This window comes from Homalodisca vitripennis, chromosome 3, assembly GCF_021130785.1.
Source record: "Homalodisca vitripennis isolate AUS2020 chromosome 3, UT_GWSS_2.1, whole genome shotgun sequence".
In the NCBI taxonomy this organism is placed as follows: Eukaryota; Metazoa; Arthropoda; class Insecta; order Hemiptera; family Cicadellidae; genus Homalodisca; species Homalodisca vitripennis.
In genome coordinates this window covers 104,338,017-104,360,922 of record NC_060209.1, presented here as the reverse complement: position 1 = coordinate 104,360,922, position 22,906 = coordinate 104,338,017, and the positions used below count along the sequence as shown (strand labels likewise).

General features: G+C 31.6%; 1 protein-coding gene across 1 annotated transcript; it reads left to right on the top strand.

The window, feature by feature from the left end:
• Positions 1 to 452: 452 nt before the first annotated feature.
• Positions 453 to 21,889, top strand: LOC124357266 (probable ATP-dependent RNA helicase DDX52). The gene is made up of 8 exons (XM_046808839.1): positions 453 to 708; positions 3,384 to 3,620; positions 4,061 to 4,246; positions 8,560 to 8,711; positions 14,170 to 14,276; positions 16,113 to 16,185; positions 21,023 to 21,226; positions 21,759 to 21,889. The coding sequence occupies exons 1-8, from the start codon at positions 628 to 630 to the stop codon at positions 21,865 to 21,867; spliced, it is 1,149 nt and encodes a 382-aa protein (XP_046664795.1). The 5' UTR covers positions 453 to 627; the 3' UTR covers positions 21,868 to 21,889.
• Positions 21,890 to 22,906: the final 1,017 nt, after the last annotated feature.

Here is a 22,906-nt window from a genome sequence, read left to right as displayed (position 1 = left end):
GAACACTCGGAGTGTTAGATTAGACGAATCTAAGGCAGTAATGGAGGGGGTCGATTATAATAGAATTATTACATTATTGCAGATTTCGACTGTCCATCTATGACATTCAAAGGCGGAGAAGATGAGGTCCAGGAGAAATTTGCAGTAATCGTGATCTACTTAACAAAGTTAAAATTTATTATATATATATATATATATATATTTTTTTTTTTTCTTACACTGTTAAACCACTCTCAGAAGAATTCTCTCACATAAACATAGCAACAGCTACATGATAAATATTACAAAAATTTATTGAGGTTTGAGAAAAACCGTTGATGTTAGAAAAATACTGTATCTCAAAAATTGATGTCTAAACCTTGACATTTTTGTAGCGAGAAAAAGCGATTGTTCGAAAACTCGATTATTTAGTGCTGTTGCCTGTTACTAAAATACAGTGATAACAAAAAAACAGTACACACCGCGTGTGCTGTGTGGTTATGTCGTCGTAAGTGCGTGTAAACACTCTTCAAAGTTTGTTATACATGACTCGGTAGTTGTAGGATTATACTTTTCTCAATTGAATAATATAGTGTTTAGAGATCTGTTTGTTCTTTCGTTTTTATTTTATTAGTAAAACTTTACGTTATGGATTTTTACGACATTTATCGTAAGTTGACAGGACACAGTCCTAGAGTAGGCTTTAGGACTAAGGAGCAAATAGAAAAGGTGAGAAAATCTTTGCATAGTTTACTAGATACAAGGCAATTCGCATCACATCGGCGAATAGCATAAGTTAGTCTAATGTTTAAATTTATTTACTTAGTTCAAAAAGCGTTGTATAAAATTGTGAGTGATGTTTGATATATAGGTTATAAAGTGCTCATTCTAGCTTGATTTTGCATTCCATTTCAACACCAAGTTGTGAAAATTCTTTTAAGTATGGTTGTCATTAAGTCGTTAGGATGGTAAATTTTTGGTGGAAGTGTTAAATTACGATTTTCATGTTATTAACCTATTGCACAAAACAGTATAAGGGTATGTCCATGTAAAACAGGACAAAAATATTAAAAAAATATTTTTATGAAATAACCTAGGTTTGAATGTTTTCAGATAAAGATTATTCTGAGCAATGTTGACAGCATTAGCTTTTTAGAGGAAAAATTTTAGTTTTGTTGGTATTTTGTGTTTAGTTAACACCTGTTAGCAGAGTTCATTGATGGCTGTTTGTTAAGTCTCACATCTCAATTTTATAACTGATTATACATTAATCTAGAAGGTGGCCAGTACCAAGAAGCCATCTTTGGAACAAAAGCTAACTAAAATTATGCTTTTTTTAAATTTAGGTTAAGAATTGTTCTTTCTATTAGGTTATCTTTTAAATCTTACTTCATGTAACGTGAGTTACCAAAATTACAGATTTTTCAAGTTTACTCATGTAATACACAACCAATAACAATAATAAAAACAGATTCTATTTAAGAAAACTATTACAAGTATGGTACTATTTTTTTAAATTTTTTAATTTGTTTCATTTGCAGGAATTTCATATAAGTTTTTCTGTAACGTGAGTTACTGTAAAGATGTTTATTCATAGCACTTTAAACATTGTTTATATATTGGAGTTAATACTAATACAAAACAAGCTCTTAACATAGTTAACCTCAAAACAATTAAATAGTTATGGTAATATTTATATTTGTATTGGTCAGAATATAATGCCTGTTTTAATTGTTCAAACATACTTCTAAATATAAGTGTAACATGAGTTACCGAAATTTGTTCCAATATTTTGGGTTTGATCTTATGATTTTAATAAATATAAAACTTGCATTTATCTGAGATAACCTTACATTATAAGCTTATATAAATCTTTTTATTCAGGAAATTATTATTTGATTTATTAGGCCCACTTCAAGTACACACCAATATGTTGTAACGTGAGTTACCACTTCAACCTAGTGAAAAAGGTTCTTTGGTTACATTTAATTATGTTGCTATTTGCCAAAGTGGTATTTACAAGTTTGGAGACCCAAGTAATGTGTTTGAAAAGTGATAAAAACTGTTATACATTCAAACCGATCGAAAATGATGTTACTTTCGTCAAACTTGGACAAATTTTGAGTGTCATGCCTCTTCCAGAAATTAAAATGAAAGGTGGTAAATATTATTATTATTTTAAAAACAAAATAAATATCAGAGAAATGTAAAATGTTAGCTACACAGACTGTCTAATTGTTTTAAGCGTTAGTGAATATTCTTTATATATACAAACCATGTAAAAATGTAGTCTGTAATTACCATAAAGTTATTTGATCTTATCTTTTTATTCTTTCATAGTTGTGTTATGAGAAAAATACAAACTAGAAGTTATAGAACAGGGCTAAAAAAATATGTTGTTTTTAGAAATAATAAGTTAAAACTTGTTTTTACACTTGTAAAAAGTTGTATTATTTTTACAATTAAAACAACTATTTAATCATACCAAACTAAAATAATTAAGTGTACTGATACTAAAGTAGTTATTAAACACAATTCAATATATAAAATTACATAACAAAATTTATTTCTACAAATAACAAATGTCCTTAGGAAAGAGACACAATGTAACATGAGTTACTGTAACGTGAGTTACTGTCAATTAGGTCAATAGTATATTATTAAAATTATGTTTTTCAGTTTTTATTGTTGTAGTTGTCACAGTTAAACTACAAACTCTTGAGCCAATCTTAAGTATTTAGATTAAGAAAATTAAACATTTAGGACAAAAGTTTGTTTCATGTTAAAGTTTGCTTTCAAATTATGACGTCCTTTTTGTGTAACATGAGTTACCAAAACTAGAGAATTATTATTACCTTAATTATTAGTCTCAGGAAGTTTAAATCTGGCCAGTGTGTATTATAATTCTTGCTTAATACTGCAAGATATTTTTGCTTAATATTATGCTTTAAAAATTAAAATATTTCAACAAATAACTTAGGACCCACGTTGAAATGTAACGTGAGTTACCATGGACATGCCCATAAGGGCGAGACTTTAATAAGCGGCCTACACTCGTTATTCAATTGCTATTATCGAAAAATTTGATGTATTATCCAACTTTGATGTAAGTAAAAATTGTACACAATAAATTATCGTAAAGTATGTAATTTTGGATATGTTATGAATATAGTAAATTAAGTTATGCAAGTGTTTCTATTTTCAAACTATTATATATAGCAAACGTAATTTGCAAATTATTTGAGTACTGTATATCTACAATGTCCTGTTACCCCTCTATGCACATGACAATGTTGTTTTGGCATCTTGATAGTTGTCTAAGACTATCAAGCTAAATAATTAAAAAAAAATTGATATTTTACTGTAACATTTTTAATAATTCAATCTTTTATACTATTTCTCAGATGAACAACATAACTACTAACAAAGCACCTAATGTTTCAACTGATTTGAATAAGCCCATTAAGAGAAGTCACTCTCTTGACAACATCGAAGAGAATTCTAGCGATGAAGATGAGCTAACTCTGTTGGATGGAATCAAATCAAGTACCAAAACTGAAAATTCAAAGCACAAAAAGAAGAAAAAAGGTGAGACTGGGAAAAGTAAGAAGCAAAAACTAGCAGAATTGGAGCAAGAAAGGGTAAGTTTTAAATGAAGTGTCTATTATATAGTTTTATAATGTTCAACTTAAAAGCTGGAAAGTTACATAGAATGTGTTTTCATACCCTGAATTATTCAAATTGACTCAAAGCAGTTTTAATTTGAATTTATCACTGGAGTGTAATAAACTTAAAAAGTACAAGTAAGAAAGTATTTTTTGTTTTAAAGGTAATTGTAACACTTCTCACAAGACTGTAATAAAGTTCTTTTCAACCTATACAAAATTTCATTGTTGTCGACTCTGTAAAAGTAATGGGACTGTTGATTGTGTTCTGTATTTACCAGATTTAAGTATTTTATCAAGCAGTTTTCAGTTAAGCCTTTGTTAATTACAAATTTTTAAATCTATTGATAAAATATGTAAACTAAATGAAGCACTTCTAAATTACTGTAAATGAGCCAGTGTTGTTTTGTGTTCAGATAAATCGCTTGAGAAATGTTCACCGTATCACTGCTGTGGGGGAGAACCCTCCCCCTCCAGTAGAGAGCTTTGAACAGTTACATCTGGAGTACAAAGTGAGCAATATTATCATCAAGAACTTAGTTGCTTCTGGGTATGAAACACCCACCCCCATCCAGATGCAGGCCATCCCAGCAATGATACAGGTCAGTGGGAGACTTTAAATTATAAAAACTTTCCTTCTAGAGTAATTTAAATGGTCAATAAGAAAGAAATATTCTTATTGTGATTGCAATGTTGTAAGCATTTAGCTTAGTCTATTTGCATTTCAGTATTAATAGCAAAATAGTTTACTTCAAAATGTCTTTTAAACTTTATATAGAAAAATCCAATACATCGGATTCATGTCATAAGAGTTATACAATATAAAAATAAGAAAAGAAACAATTGAGTGTATAAAAATGAGATTTAACCCTTTGAGTGCCGCAGCATCGCTATTTGCGATCCTGCATTATATGCAAGAAATGCCAGAATCACTATTTGCGATTTCTGCTGTAACGCTTATATTTAATATAGTATTTATCTAAATTGGCTCAATGACTATACATACACATTCCAAAGGCTTCAATGTAACTTTTGATGAAGGTTTTCTTGCATCTGGTTAGATTCTGACTTTTACGGCGGTTGTAAAGAGAGCGCGTCAGACGAGTTTAGAATCCACAGCTACAAGGACGAGCCGTCACATGTTTTGTTTGCGCTGGTGTTTATTTCACAAATTATTGTAAATATTGAAAGTTATTAAGTGTAAATAAGTTTGTAGTGTTAGTATTTTCATATTATTTCGTTTGCGTATGTTGTTCTAGTCTGTGTATAAGTAGAAAAATGACTTGACTGTGATGAGTTACGGTGATCGTTAAGCAGCTAGTACTTTACTAAATACATTTGTATAGTGTTTATGTATTTTGTGTTTGTTTAGTGATATTTATAAGCAATGAGTAGTAAAAACATTGCTGACAATGAAGACCTAGTATTGCAGGCATTAGATTCAAGCATTAGCAGTGTAGACAAGACACAGAGTGTCAGGTTAGGTTAGAAACTTTCTAGTTTTGTAGCGGTTCATATTTTCATATTTATTTTCTAAATTTTAATTATAAGTCTAAAAAAAGTTGTTTTATGTCTTTTTGTAAAGAATTAAATGATAGCATAACTGAAAATGAAAAAATAAAATATTTCAATAACACTACGTTGTGTCAAAATAAAAAACAAAATGTTTTTGCTCATGAAGTTGTTTATCTACAAAACAAACAAAAACCCAGGACATTATACCAATAAATAATTTTTTTTATGAATTTTTAACCAGACCCTTGCAAAATCAGGCATTTTGGCTCGGCATTTCATGCATACCATGTAGCAAAACGCCACAGCACTCAAAGGGTTAAATACAGATTGAAAAAGTAAACTCCTCTTTAATGTTTGTGTGGTTTTGAGTTAATTTTACTAACAATGTTTTTTACATTCAACGTTTTGTAAATAATACCCCAATAATTATTGTCATAGAGGGATAAGCTTTGTGGTGTTGTTAATAATTGTATAGTGCCTTCTAAATGTTAAAAATTCTTGGAGCTGTACAGAACTAATTATGTTTCTTCTGCCACATAATCAATATGATGCTGCTATTTTAAATCACTTCTCAAATAAATGCCAATAAACAAAAGCAGGGTCATAGCATTTTCCATTTGAGAGACTTCAAGTAAAATCTTGTGTTTTCTAAGAATTTAATTTTAGTTTATTGGCATTGCACCAATCAAGAATGGATTGTTAGCTGCCTGTAAAAATGGTATTTATATTAGCTGTGGTCTTTTGTACTAGGAGGTACCTTGATTCTAATATCATTTGTACTTAAGAATGTTAGTTTTATTAATCAATCCCCAATTACTATCTTGTAGCTGCCTTTGTATTTGGTATCGTCACTAACTCTGTTTCCAAAAAAGAATTCTTTGTAGCATCAGAGTTGCCTTTGTTAGAGTATCTAAAACGACATGGTGGATACCTTCAAGCCAAAAGTCTGCATCAAACACTTTAATCCACAGTGATAGGGGAATTACTAACCTTTAAGTCTGTTTTTTTTAACTTGGTTATTTCATAATTAGCTTTGGCAATGCCATTTAGATACTCTTTGATATCTTTACATCCTACATTTTCAGAAAATCTTGAAACAAAAACATTTATTTTATCTTTCTACTACGTTTAGTTTAGGATTACTCACAGTTGCACAACCAGTTGAGAACTTGTGTTCGTTAGCACCAGTCTGGCATTGAGGCACAATTATGGTTTTTATTTTTAACCTTAAAATAACCACTTTCCTTCAATTCTGCTGATGTTGATTTAGGTTTAGGTGGTAATACTGTTGATCTTCTTCTACTCGTTGATGAAAACTCTCCAAATCTGAAGCACTGTCAGATTTACATACCTCAGTAGTCTGGCCAGTTTCACTCTGTTGTACACTATCAGATTTTCCCAATGCAGACATAACACGTATCTTTCCACAATTTTTTTAAATATTAGAGTTACCAATTTTACTTTCAGCACTATCTTTAATAGGATTGGAAGAGTTAGTATTTCTAGATGTAGATTTTTGTATACTAGAGTAAGATACTGTCACAAGGCCTATTTAAGATGTCATCAATCACCACTGTGTGGCCTTGAAGAATGGATGATAACCCCAGATTCTCAGATTGAACTAACCTAACTGTTTTTGAAGTCATCGCGTATTTTGTGTTAGATCAAAAATGTTATTGGTCAGAATTTTAATATGTACAAAACAATTACCTGAGAAATTACAGTCAACTTTGTCAAATAAGTTAATTGGACTCACTCACAGTCCTATCACGTTGGTAAAACTGCTGTTTAAAGTTGTTATACACAAAATTGGATTTTTTACCTTTTGAAAACGAGAAATCTTGCTTACTTTTCCTGGCATACAGAAAAGAAAGCACTTCATTCAGTTTTTCTTCACACATTAGTCCTCCTAAACTCTTTTTTTAAAGCGATAGGTAACTCTTTTTGGAGAAGTACTATATAACAGATGTTTACTACTAGATGCCATATTGATATCCATGAATGATAATAATTTTATTCATAAATGTTCAAGGATAATTTTCCTTATATAAGTATATATGTATTTTAAATGTAGTCACTGCATACTTGCAAACATTAAAAACAACTTAATTGAAAGGTTTTGGTTTATACAAAAGTTATGATTGACGATATCATAAAAACAAAATATACATAAAACATAGGGTATTTAAATTTGAGTTAATCCAAAAAGAAAAAAGGTATTAAATTTTGTTATGTATTATAGTAAAATAATAGAAAATCTTAAGTGCAGTTGGTCAAAATCGCAACTTGCCAAAAAAGTAAAACTTTATTGCTCACTTTGGATTATTCAGTATTGTAACTATTTTTTTCCAGATAATTACACTTTTAGCTTACAATAGTGTAAAATAAAAGTTAAAAAAAAGTTCTTCAATATCACTTGAGTGATCGAGAAAGTTACGATCCATTGACGTAATAAACTGTAATAGCTCACCAAAGCGCACATTCACAAGAACACCAAAACATATAACTACTACTCTCATAATACTCATAAGTAAGAAACAGCGACATCTGATTCGTAGAATAAAGATACCTGTGTACACAGCTGGTGCAACACGTGAAGACGCAAGATATAGTTCCAATGATCAAAAAGTTTATTATTTCAGTAAATTGGAGATTACTCTTTCTATTATCATCAATTGAGTATATTTTAAAAGCGTAGGCCGTGTTAATAGACCCAATATTAGGAGCTGCTACCTAGAATGCAACTAAAATGCCTGATATCGAGTTTTCGCCATTGCAGGGTTAAATCTATTGGAGTTACCTTCGCAGGTTACAAATGTCCACATGAGTTAGTAGATAGAAGTTTTGCAGTAATAAGACCTTAGTATTTTCTTTAGACCACAGCACTTCAGTTCAACTGCTTTGTTGTATAAAGTTATAAATCCTAATTTGAAGCCCAAATTATTTTAAATATTGATATATCTAAAATTATTTAAATTTAGTAGTGTTAACAAGTGTACAAATAAATGACTACTCAATCTTAAGAGAATTATTTTCTATTGTAATATTTTTACAACTATTATAATTTTGTATATATTCTTCCCCATAGTTTATATTGTTCTTATTAGCTATCAATGATCTGTAATCTTTTGCTTTTTGATAATGATGACATTGTCATAGGTCCTAAGTTGAAAGTAAATACAGTGTAACACAGGTCTCAGTAGTGGTAGACCATATCGCTCTTGAAAATATTCAATTAGTGTTGATTTAGTGGCAACAACTTAAACAAATTTTTGTAGAATCCTTCACTACACTCTGGAAGGAAACTGTTACTGTGTTACATTTTTATCAAATGTCAGAATAAATCAATTTGTACAATAAAAAGTGAGTAATACTTATTTTGTATTTTTTTTTATTACAGGGGCGACAGATCCTAGCCTGTGCTCCCACAGGATCGGGGAAGACGTTAGCTTTTCTGGTTCCCATCCTGCAGAGTCTGGCCTCACCCAAGAACTCAGGATTCAGAGCCCTGATTGTCTGTCCTACCAGAGAACTGGCTCAGCAAACGTTTCGGTGAGTCAAACACATTTGATATTATATCAGCAATAAGTTCATGACAGTGAATCCACTATATATACAATTTTGATACAATAGTACAATCATTACTACTATTCACCTTTGTTACACACAAGGTGTTTTCTAATGCTTTTAGTGCTGAGCATTAGTGTTATGGGATCCTGCAACATTAATACTTTCGAATCCGGTAAATTTGTGGAAAACTAGACGATTTTTATTTTTAGATAGATATAGGAATAATAGTTACTTAAATTACAGCATCTTAAAGAGAAACTCTACATCAATAATTCTAGATCCGTTAAAGTAGCATATGTTGATAATAAATGCAAATTTTGCAATGTTTTCCATCTAAATGTTTAGTCAATTAGGAAGAAAATTGAAATGTTAGAACTTTTATTAGAATCACTAAATTGTAGTATTTTAACACTAAATGAACACTGGCTAGTCGTAGAAGAAAGTCAGCTTTTTGTTACTGAAGGGTATAGTCTTGCAAATATTTATTGTAGAAAACCGCCATTAACCAGAGGAGGGTGTAGTATTTTTGTAAAAAATAGATTGGATTACCAACCTATTGATTTAGAAAAATTTTGTATGATACTGTGTTTGAAGTAACTGAAGTTTTATTGATTAAGACCAACATTATTGTAGCAACAATATATAGCACACCAGGTTTAGACCTCGATTGCTTTCTGTCCTCTTTAGATAGTTGTGTTGGTTTCCTGTACAAAAAGTACCCTTCCAGACATATTATTATTTCAGGATATTTTAAAAGATGATTTAAATACTACAAACTTTCCCAATACATTACACTCTTTAAATTTATACTGTTTAAATCATGAACCTACAAGAAATGTAGCTTGTCTTGATAACATTGTTACCAATATGTTTAAAAATGATATAGAATGTCAGATCATCGAGCCTCATATCTCTGATCACTCTGGTATTTTAGCAGTCTTCCACAACTTTATGGGTAATGATCCAAACAAACAAACATATTTCAAGCGAATGAGGGATTTAACTCCCAAAGCAATAAGAAACTTTAGAATGGTGCTAAGTGAGGTTGACTGGACTTTCTTAAAAACATACTATAGAGTTGATTCAGATTTTAATGATTTTATTAACTTTTTGACAACTTCTTTTGAAGAATGCTGTATGATAAAGAAAATAAAAGTAGATTTAAATAAAAATATATATGTAAGAATAAGTGGTTTACACCTGAGCTGAGGTCATATAGAGATTATGTTATGTATTTGTATGATTGCTATAAGAATAATAAAGGTCTTGCTGAAGAAAATTTATATAAAGATGCATATTTAAATGCTAAAAGATGTTATAAAGTAAAAATAAAACAAGCCAAGTTAGAATCTCATGAAAATTATATTCTTAGTAAGTTCTAAAAATAAGTGTAAAGCTGCTTGGAATGTTATTAGATTAGAAGCTAATTTAAGACCAGCAAATCAGGAAACAAAAATTGATTCAGAAATTTTTAATGACTATTTTATTAACTCTGTAACAATATCAAATGTAAATAATGTAGCGAGTAACTGTAATATAGCTGCCATCCAGTTTTTAAATAGGTATATATCTAACATGAATATTGAGAATAACGTTTTCCACTGGAAGCAGATTCCTTCAAAAGATTTGCTCAAGTATGTTTCTAAATTGAGTTCATCACAAAGTGAAGATGTTTATGGTTTTTCCAACAAAGTAGTCAAGGAAATAATAGATATTATTCTAGAGCCCTTAACACTTCTTTTTAACATGATGCTTGAGCATAGTGTTTTTCCGGATATTCTAAAAGTTGTCAAAGTTGTACCTATTTTTAAGAAAGGAGATAAATTGTGCCCCTCTAACTATTGCCCGATATCATTAGTTCCTATATTTAGTAAGGTCTTTGAGTGCTGTATAAAAGACCAACTGTACAATTACTTTGCTGAAGGAGAACTACTATGTAAGGAGCAGTTTGGTTTTATACCTGGTAAAAACACTATCAAAGCAGTTGAATCAATTGTTGAAAAAATCTTAAGAAGTTTTGAATGTAAAGATATATTATCAGCCACTTTAATTGACTTGTCGAAAGCTTTTGATAGTATATCTCATGATCTGCTTTAAAAAAAAACTTCATTGTTACGGTATACAGGGTAAAGAATTGAATTGAATGACCTCCTATCTAAGTAATAGGAAGCAAATGGTAGCTTAAGGTTCTGACATATCAAAGCTCAAATCAGTTCAAATGGGTGTCCCTCAGGGCTCGGTCCTGGGGCCTTTTTTGTTTATTGTAGCTATGAATGATTTTGCTTTTAGTGTACCCTGTATGTCCGTTTTATATGCGGATGATACAACTTTACTCAATTCTGGTAAAGACCTGTTTAGCTTAGACTTGGTGCAAGGTAATGCCATGAGGGTAGCTTGTGATTGGTTTAGAGCAAATTTCTTAAATGTAAACAATAGTAAAACAGAGAATATTTATTTCAGTTTAAGAACTGCTGTAACAAGTGGAAGTAAATCAGTTAAACTGTTAGGGGTACATTTGGATGACAGGCTTAGTTGGGATACTCATACAAGTAGTCTATGTACAAAGCTATCTAGGGTAACATACTTATTACGTAAATTAAGTTTATGTGTAAGTAGAGAAATGTTAATAACATCATATTTTGCCTTTTTTCACTCACTCTTGTTATATGGAATACTTCTTTGGGGTAATAGTAGTGGAGCCCAAATAGTTTTTTTGTAGCAAAAGCAAGCTCTAAGATTGATTAAGAATGTGAAGGGTAGGGAATCTTGTCGCCCGATTTTCAAAGAGTTCTCCATAATGACAGTACCATCTAAGTATATATATTGTTGCTTAATGAGAGTTAAAGAAAATCTAGACAAATATGAGGTGCGTCAAGACATCCATAACTATAATACAAGAGCTAAATATATGTTAAATTTAATACCAGTAAGACTTGAAAAATTTTAAAAAAGTTACTGCTTTATGGAGGTGCAGTTCTTTAATAAATTACCTGATAGTTCATGGACAACGAGTCTAAATAAATTTAAAACAGTTCTTAAGAATTGGTTTAAGGTTGCACCTTTTTACTCTGTGGATGAATTCTTAGTCTGTGATACAAGTACCATAATTTTCTGATAGTCTGTTTTAAATGGTCTGATACAGCTTTTTAACATAAATGTTGTTTTAATTTGTACTTTTATATGTTAGTTTTAATCGTACCAGTTTGAAATCTTTTAATTTAAGCTCAGCATTCTAGTCAAACTATTTTAATTTGTTAGATTCATTTGTCAATGTAAATTTTGTGATAAATTATTCATTTGTGTTTCCTATTTGTAAGTATTTAAATTTTAGCACTTGTGAATATTTATTATGCAATTTTTTTATAGTTTGAGCAAGTAAACCACTTATGTATAAACTTACTACAGAAAAAAATTATTATAACTATGTATTATAACCACCATAGAACTTTAATAGATTATATATATTTATATTGTCTGACAATGTCTATTGTACCTTTGTGTATTCAATTGACAATAAAGCTTCTTGATTCTTGAAAAAAATTATAAAAAAGGTAACAAATTGAAAAAATGTATCCACTAAGAACGTACAGCAAATGCAGGAGTTCAGAACACTGTAATTCAACAAAACGTTGTGAAAATTAAGTGTTTCTAGTACCATTTCTCAATCATTTCTAAACTTATGAAACATTTTAGTTTTTAAGAGAGCTATTGATAGGTGTAATGAGTCATATCTTACAATTTTAAAACCAATCAGGAAAGATTACCCCTGAATTTTTAAATAAATGATAACTCCCCAGAGAACCTTCCCTTTTCTAAAGATGAGCTTAATTCTTCACTTAAATCTACATCAAATTCCGTATCAGGTCCCCATATTATACACTATGCTTTGTTGTGAAAGCTGATGGAAGATACAAAGTATGTTCTTTTAATCAACATCTTTTAATACAACAGAATATTTTTAGAAAACAAATCTCCCTTGTCTTGGTGTCGTTCTCATATTATCACCTTACACAAATGAGGTCAGGAAAGAATTTCTCCAGGAAGCTATTGGCTCATTTCTCCCACGACTTGCCTCTGCAAATTCCTCGAGAGGATGGCTAATCAGAGACTTGTCTGGTTTCTGGAGTAGAACAATCTTCTTTCATTCTCACAGTGCGGTTTTTGTCAGGGCAGATCAACTACCAACCAATTAACTGCCTTGGAGTTGACAATTCTTAATTCCTTTATTTATTTCATGTTATTTATAACCATGGTACTCTTAGACATAGCAAAAAAAGAAGCATTGTAAATACTTGAATATCCTGGGGAGTGGGTGGTTACATGATAGACTTTATTGTTTGTGTTCACAATGCTTTTCTTGTCAGAAAGAAGCATTGAGGTTGGGGCTATGAAAAATCCTTTCTGATCCTATTACTCAAGGAAATGAAATCCCGCAAGGTAGCGTTTTAAGCTATACTCTTTTCACCATCTCTATTAATAAAATTACTTTCTTGGTGCACCCCGTCAGCTCTTCTGTTTTTGTAGACAACTTCCCTGAGGAAGGGGTTTTTTGTTTTGGAAACAAGCTCGTAGATATAGGAGGAAAAGAATCATTAGAGCTCCCAGCCCTTCACCACTCGTATGTTGGCATCAGACATTGTCTCGGTGGTGAAAACCAAAACAATGGTGAGGCGGAACTTTGAGTGGTGGGTAGTTAACAATAAGAAGTCACGCTCAATAAAAGACAGTGTGAAGCCATGGGAGACGGCTTGTTGTGAGGATGTGGTGCTGTTTCACACACTGCTGACTCATGGATATCTTATGACTCGAGACGACCCATAGGTTTGTGACATTGTAACCACAGTGAAGCATGTTCTTGTTGATTGTCCTTGCTATTCATGGCACAGACACATAAATATTCCAATTTTGTTGAAAGATCCGATAATGAATCTGTAAGTCTTCTTTTCTTTCTTTAAGAAACTTCTCTTTTAAATGTTCTATATCTTATTAAATTGTTGTTGTTAAGTTTTAATTAATTAATAATTGTTGAATGTTGTTAATTGTTGTCTGTTATTGATTGTTATTTTTTATCGAGCTGGCCCCTTTACAGCCATTTCGAGAAAAATTACATCAAATGATTTATTGGTGAAATTGTTGTATTAGAGCCTATTTATGTATCGTTATCTAGTTTGTTGTTGAATTATTATTAAAATAGATTATTTTTATCGAATTGGTCCCTTTACAGCAAAAAAATATTGTCTGTAAAATTTATAATAATTTAGTTTTTAGTTTTTATTTTCATGTGGTATGTACGAATATACTACTTTTTATAGCAATTTCGCACTACCAATTTGACACTAACGATAAATTTGCATGTGAAACTGTGGGTTATTGTTATTAACTATAATAATAATACCATTCATTTTTTATAAACTTTTAATAAGTTTCATGTATGTTACAGAGAATGTGCTTGGCTCAGTGAGGGCACAGGTTTGAGGGCGCAAGTCATGAAGAAGAGTGCTTCTTTGGCTATGTCTAACAGAACCTCTGATTTCACTAATAAAAACGGTGAGTTAAACATACATTTGATTGTACGTACGTTTAATGTGTTATGTTTTCAATTTCCTTTGTACAATTAAGATTTCCCTTTTTAATGAGATTTAAATAAAATTTAGCTTTTCATTTGAATTGGTGTACTTTAACCATCTTACGTGCTATAAAACAGTTTGGAGAGAAATTCATTCTATGTCATTATTATCCCCTTGACATCAAACGGGTAATTGGCAATATTCATCTAGCTGTAGTTTATAATTTTTTTATGTTTGTTTGCCTTACATCAATGTGTTACATCAATACTACCTCAGGCCTTGGTTTCCAGCACTCAATGGATTGCATGAAGCAGTTAAATTTGTGATTGATCAATCATTTGAGTGCTTCATTTAATTTTTTCAAAGTAGTACCTTTAGTCTTACCTCTTGAAATTGTTATCTTAAATTGTATTTGGTTTATTCAATTTAATGAGAATGTTGCATTCAACTAAATTGTTTTACTGTACTTCAGTTCTATCAGCTCCATATTCTGTATTTGGCTTTAATATAGAATTTTTTGACTCCAGAAATAAATTATTACAACCTTATCAGTTTTTTTTTTAACCCATTCACCTACTTCGACGGAGCCGTTCCGCCGCGGGTCCTGCCATACTTCGACGGAGCGCTTCCGCGGCAGTAATAGTTCACTTTAAACTCGACAGATAGCTGCACTAATCAAACTATGTTTCGTTTCCATGGTTACTTGTTTGTTTAGAACAATATTTTTGTCATTAGTTGGCTAAACTGACGTAAGCAAAGAATAACAGATGGATTTACTCCATATGACACCTGTTGTTGTTAGTGTCCGTAAACATGGCTTGTAATAAGTTACGTGACAGTGAAATAGATCGTTTTATGAACGATTCTAATAATTGTAGTGAAGAATTCAGTTCCGGTAGTGATCAATCAGATGTGGAATGGGATCGTGTGACACGGGAACAGTTTCAAAACTCCGATATTTTCGATTCAGAAGAGGAATGACCAACTCCTGACATCGGACCGGCAACTGACTTCGTAGGCCTTGTCAATGCAGATCAATTCTTCTGAATATAAATATAAATATGGTAGGGTATATAATATAAAAACGATATAATTGTGTGTAAATATACTATGAAATATACAACACTCTTTTGGTGTGTGACTTCTAAGGACAAATAAGGTAGGCTACACAATAATAATTCCATTTAAGGTTTTCATTTTGGGAACAAAATATTGGTGGTGGGCAACATAAAATTAAAAAAAATGTATTTATAAATAAATTTATGTTATTACTGGTATTATGTTATAGTTTATATCTCGTAATACCTCCATTTTTTTTTTTTTTTTTTTATTTTTTATTTTTTTTTTATACAGGGAGTTTTAAATGGTAGGTAAGCTCAAGAAAAACACTGCTACAAAATATTTTTTGCAAAACAATGATTTACTAGGATTTACTAGAAAGTTACAGCTAAATATCTGCACACCTAAATAATAGGCAAAAATAATGGAATTCCTTGGCCCAACTGTGTGCTAAAATATTAGTAGGTGAATGGGTTAAACAAAACTGATTCTTCCTATATGGAATTTAGATATGTGTAAAGAACTTAGTTAAGTCTGAATCTTAGCTTGATCATGGATCAAGTAACATGCAAAGTGCCACCAGAGAGACATGAATGTATTTATCAAGATTCTTTGTTATCAGATTTTTGCAGTGCTCCCTATGAGGTTGAAATCAATAAAGGAAGCCATTATGTACTGTATATTTAGCACATAAATGTGGGTAATTCATAATATTAATTAGTTTTTGTCTAGATTTGATCTCTTTTGTATGTTGCAGATATATTAATAACAACACCAAACAGAATTGTGTACATGCTGAAACAAGAACCCCCACTTATATCTTTAAAAAGGTAAATATTTGAAAAATGATGTAATTGTTATGTTTTAACCCTTATGACTCATGTTGGATACCATCCAACATCACGATTTTGGTACTCCAGTTGTATGTGAGACAGCATCCAACATTGTAATGACGTCACTTTTGCTTCATTTTCAGCTTGTCTACAATGTCTCCAATTGATGATGTGATAGTACAGCATTCTCAGGAACTAGCATACGCTCACATATATTCGGTTTCCCATCTAACAATGTGTAAGGAAAATGAGATAAATCAAGTCCTTCATAAACAGACCATCTGCTATCTGATCCAGCATCACCACCTTCACTATTTGTTGTTGAACCTAGGCCTAAGCTATCATCACTGTCACTCTCTGTTACATTTTCCAATCTTGGAAGAGTGTCATCACCATTACTTTGTATATTTTTGTCAGTACTAGAATCTTCATCATTCTCTAACTCAGCAATAACTTTGAAACCAGAAAGAAAAGACGTACTCGGTAACAACATATTGAATTACTGATGTGAACATGTCTGAAAATAGGCTCGAAAACTGACTAAAAGAACAAAAGCAAGTTAAACCAGCAGACGCCAACTGTTCTTCAGCTGTCACATATTGATTTCTGAGAATACTAAGCGATCACAGCACCAATTGTAAACATCAAAATTCTAACTGAAACAAATGTGAAGTTATTACAATGTTGGATACTGTAATACAAACAAATGGAACAGTTAAATCATTGAGATGCAAATACCTGAAAAATTCAAATAATGAAGAAAATGAAATATCAGGAAATATGAGAATGGGCAGGAATATTCCTTCAATGAGCTTATTTATTATTTGGTTGTAACTTCTGTGAGCAAACTGGCAGAGCGGCAATGGGGTCACCATTGTCACCTGTAGTAGCAAACCTACGAGGGCCATCCGGAAAGTAGTACCCGTTTGTGAAATAAAGGACACAGAAGTAAATATTAACAAATATAAACATTTTTATTGAAAAGAGCATACCTTAAACTGCTTCTCCACATAATCTCCAAGCAAATTTAAGCATTTGTCATAACGTGTGACGAGTTTTTGTATTCCAGCGTCATATTCCTCCGCCGCCAGCCGATTGAAATACGTAATCACGCCTTCTTTAAGTTCTGTCATCGCTGTCAAATCTTTTTCCCGCCAAAAACTCTTTAAGTTTTGTAAAGAGATGAAAATCTGAAGGGGCCAAGTCCGGGCTATACGGTGGATGGTCGAAAATTTCCCAATTGAATTGCTGCAGAAGTTGTTGTGTTATCCCCGCTGCATGAGGCCTGGCATTGTCATGGAGGAGAATGACGCCATCAGACAATAGACCTCTCCGTCGATTTTGTATTGCCCGCCGTAATTTCTTTAATGTTTCACAATACGCATTAGCGTTAATAGTGTCTCCACGGGCCATAAAATCAATAAGCAGTACACCACGTCGATCCCAGAAAATGGTTGCCATAAGTTTCCTGGTGGACAGAACAGTCTTGAATTTTTTTGGTTTCTTTGGTGAATGAGTATGATGCCACTCCATTGACTGTCGTTTACTCTCAGGTGAAGCATAACAAACCCACGTTTCATCACCAGTAACTATGCGATTCAAGAACGTGTCTGCTTCATCAGAATAACGTTCCAAAAATGTGAATGCAGCAGCAATACGCTTGGTTTTGTGCTCATCTGTAAGCATGCGAGGGACCCACCTTGCACAAATTTTTGAATAATGCAGATGGTCTTTGACAATTTCATGAACAATTGTTCGAGAAACATTAGGGAAATGTCATCAATTGTGACGCGCCGATCGTTCCTCACGAATTCGTCTACTGACCTCAGCAGTTGATCTGTAATGACAGATGGTCTTCCTGAACGCTCATCGTCGTGTGTGTTCCCCCTCCCCAAGTTGAAATTACGACACCAGCGCCGAACAGATGACTCTTCCATCACATTGTCTCCATACACTTCCTTTAATTGGCGATGAATATCACAAGGTCGAACGTTTCGTGCGTTGAGAAATTTTATTACAGCCCTCACTTCACAACTGGCGGCGTTTTCAATTTTTTTAAACATTATGAACTGCCACAGAAACAACACAGGCAATGCTAGCGTCACGGAACTTGTAACAGAGAAGGCAGACAAGCCACTGAAGCGATCTGACCTTGACCGGCGGCTACTCGCGTCGTCAGCGCCTCACGCGGCGGAAACGGGTACTACTTTCCGGATGGCCCTCGTATATATGGACAAATTTGATATAATTACCCTGAAAGAAGTGCATAAGAAGCCAAAGTTATGGGTTCATTATGTAGCCCAGGTTGGTTTCATGGTAACTACATGAGTACTGAATTCATTGGGAATACAAAACATATGGTTAAAGAAAGTTTGGTTATGGCAGAACACAATTTTAAAATCAAACCTGGTAGAATTCAACAAAACAAAAGTACTTAAAAAAAAAAAAAAAAAAAAAAAAAAAAACATAGATGTTAATTATTGCACCAGCCGCGTAAACCTAAGAGCTAACATTAAATAATGTTAAAACAATAGATTAACCCTTTGAGTGCCACAGCATTTTGCTATATGTTATGCATAAAATGCAGAGTGAAAATGCCTGATTTTGCAAGGGTCTGTTTAAAAATTCATAAAAAAATTATTTATTGGTGTAATATCCTGGGTTTTTGTTTTTTTTTTTAGATAAATATATTTTCTGTATAAATTTAATACATTGATTACTTATTTTACGTTTTTATACCAATAAAAATCATGAAAAAACCTTTTGTTTTTTTATTTTTACACAACTTAGTGTTATTAAAATATTTTATGTTTTCACTTTTAGTTATATTATCTTATACTCCATTTAATTCTTTACAAAAAGACATATACAAACATCTTTTATACTTATAAATAAAGTTTGGAAAATAAATATGAAAATATGAACTGCTACAAAACTAGAAATTTTCTAATCTAGCCTGACACTCAGTGCCTACACTGCTAATGCTTAATTCTAATGCCTGCAATACTACGTATTCCTTGTCAGCAATGTTTTTACGACTCCGTAGCTCCGGTAACTAACGGTCAAGTCGTTGTTGTACTTACACACAGGCTAGAACAACATACACAAACAAAATAATATGAAAAAACTAACACTACAAACCCATTTACACTTAATAACTTTTAATATTTACAACCATTTGTGACCAGCGCAAACAAAACATGTGACGGCTCGTCCATGTAGCTGTGGATTCTAAACTCGTCTGACGCGCTCTCTTTGCAACCCCTGTAAAAATCAGAATCTAACCAGAATGCAAGAAAACCTTCATCAAAAGTTACATTGAAGCCTTTGGGATGCGTATGTATAGTCATTGAGCGAATTTAGATAGATACTATATAAAATATAAGCGTTACAGCAGAAGTCACAAATAGCGATTCTGGCATTTCTTGCATATAATGCAGGATCGCAAATAGCGATGCTCTGGCACTCAAAGGGTTAAACAATGTAAAATTTTGACATTTCCATTCTCACGTTGCAAAATGTATGATTATTAATGTATTTATAGACAATAATTGGGTGTTTGGTTTTTACAAATAACATTTTAAAGTTAATTGAAATTTAATTACTTGATCCATTTTTAAAATATTTGTGGTTAGAAACACATATTTCCAGTTTAAAAAAATCAAATAAAGATATTCAATATTAAATGAACATAAAAAATAAGGATTTTTAAATCAAGCAACTATATATTCATATTATTATTTTCATGATGCAAATTCAAGGTGATAATTTAAAACGTTAGTTCTGCAAATAGGACTAGTTTATTGTAAGAAAGCCTATTATAAATCTTAGTGGTCAAAGGGCAAAAATTATGATAGTTAAAAAGTAATCTTTAATCTTGCAATTAATAATTTTATATAATCTAATTTATACTATATTTTAAATTTATAGTAAACTTCTAACAATGTTATAAAGTTGTATTAAAAACTAGATTTTATAATTTGGTAAATTTTGAGCATATTATTGTTTTTAGGAATATACTTTAAATTCACATTGTTTGTTGATACTGGAATGTTAAGAAAAGTTTCAGGAGTAATGACGCCATAATTTGTTAAATACTTTATTAAACATCAATAAAGGATTTTTTCTGTATTTCAGTCACTCCTCAGTTCCTCAAGATGATGTTCTCAAGCAGTTTGTAAAAATATTAAATATAAACTTAATTTAAGTTAAGACGCATTGGCATTACTAGTTAAAAAATGTTAATGCATCTAACATAAATACAATAATATACAAAAATTAAAATTAGAACCCCTTACAAACTTGTGTTCAGCTCCTGTGCACCTGATGAGGCAATGAGAATACTTATTTACCCGGATTACACAATATTTTGTAGTGTAGGCAGCTCTGATGTCAAAACAATGTAGTTTGTTTTGAGCTTATTTGTCACAGACTTTCTTTGGATTTATTCAAACAAACATGATTCCAGATTCCAGGAGTTAAGCCTGTGAAAACATCACACTCCAGATATGCTGCACTAAGAGAAAGGTGAACTGGAGCTAAACTCAACATTTAAATTTTATTTGTAGTTAATTCTCTATTGTCTATGTAATGTGTCAATTGCATTCAAGTTGTGTTTTGTACCACAAGTTGTCTTAAAATTATCAGACAACTCCTTTAACCTACATTATCCTACTGGCACCTATACAGAGCACCTCAGAGTGTTGTGTTAACTGTCTTTAGTCATCATGGTTGCAACACTTGACAGGTAGATGTGAGTTGTAATAGTTTATGACAACAGTTTAATTAAGAATGACTTATTCTGAACTTGACTAAGTTTTACTATGTGTCGTAGTGTCCAGTGGCTTGTTGTGGATGAATCAGACAAGCTGTTTGAAGCTGGAATCCGAGGGTTTAGGGATCAACTGGCTGAGATCTACAAGGCATGTGACTCAGAACACGTGCGACGTGCCTTTTTCAGTGCTACTCACACAGTTGAGGTTGCCAAGTGGTGTCGGAAACATCTCAAGAACCTCCTCTTGGTCACAGTTGGTCAAAGGTAATATCAGTATTATATAAAAATATTGTTTTCTGGCTAAGCGAAAGAAAAATATTTCTCTAAATCACTGTATTTTTATAATAAATTAGCAAACACTCAATATACTTTTATGAGTGTCATAATATTTTCAGTTTTGGAGGATAGGCCGAAGCCAGTCAAACTTTTGTTTGGTCAAAGCGCTGGGTTTTACAAATGACTGAATGTCACTATTCCTGACATCAAATCTGTTATTGCCTTAAAACGGCTTTGCCTAAAAATTTATTCTTATACGTTGTAAAATATATATCTGAAAGGTGTACGTAATGGGAAAATGATTTGTTACAACATTTAATTTCATACTGTACCATTTCTTTAAAAAATATGGAAGCACAAAAAACCAAATTTTGTATCATTGCCATGCAATTAAATTTAATCTATTGATGTTGGACATTTACTTTATGCATTAAATATAAAAAAGTAAAAATAAGCGCTTTTTATAAAAATTTACAAAGGCCTTTAATAGTTAAGAATTTATTCACTCTTTTATGTGTAGAAATACAGCAGCTGATTTGGTCCAGCAGGAACTAAGATTTGTTGGATACGAAGATGGAAAGATGATTGAATTTCGCAAAATAGTTCGAGAGGTAAGATATACTGTATAATCATGAAGTTTCTTAAGATAATGTTAAGTTGTAATGATAATGTCTTAAGGTAATGATAAGTTTCATAAGATAATGTTATGGATAGTTGTTATGTTATGAAATCCCATTACCCAGTTTCAAATCCCAGTCTAGTCATAGTACTTTTAAATGATCTGAAGATGAAAAAAATCTTCAATAGAGAATTCCTTTTATAATCTGTTATTGTGGGATGTTAATTCTGTGACTGCCATGTGCTTAGGTATATTGTAGTGACATAAGTGCCATATTTAGTTGCTTGCTTTTAGATACCAATCAGCACCAAATATGTTTCTATCTTTATCGATTTTTGACATATCCGTTGAAATAAAAGTTAACTAATATTTAATGTTTGTAATTTAAAGCAAACCATTATTAACATTATTTGTGAATATTTTAAATATCAACTCGGAGTTGTTAGTATAATTTTTATAATTTTATAAAACCATTATTTCCCTGTTGAAGGGGTTAGTATTAGTATACAAAACAGCAAATAAAATTTAACTTGCTAATTTAAGTTTTTTGTCACTAAAATCAAAGTTATGATTGTTGATTAAATATACTATGTACAAAAGCTGCTTTTTATTGTTGCTTTACTATGACTTATTTACTTACAAAATTAACTATGTTCTACTGGATGCTCCTTTTAACCTATTGAAGGAACACATATAGGGAAGTGTCTATCAGTGCCAGAAAAATTAGTCTTACATGAGTATAAAAACAGGTCAGGACTACTGTACCAGTTGTCAACAAACAAACAATAAGTCATGTTCAAGTAAGGGTTGTCCAGTATCCACAATGTAATCAAGCATATAACATGTTTTATAATCACATAATACATAAGTTTGTATCTCAAATTTGTTTCTATTGATGGAATACATTTTTTGAAATTAACTTCCCCATTAATAGCAAAAAACTCTCATTAACACATCAGTTTAAAAATATGATAAATATCTGTGTTAGTGTAGTCGTAAACATGTTACCTGGCTTCTTGACTTTTAAACCTTACAGAAAAATCAGGCTG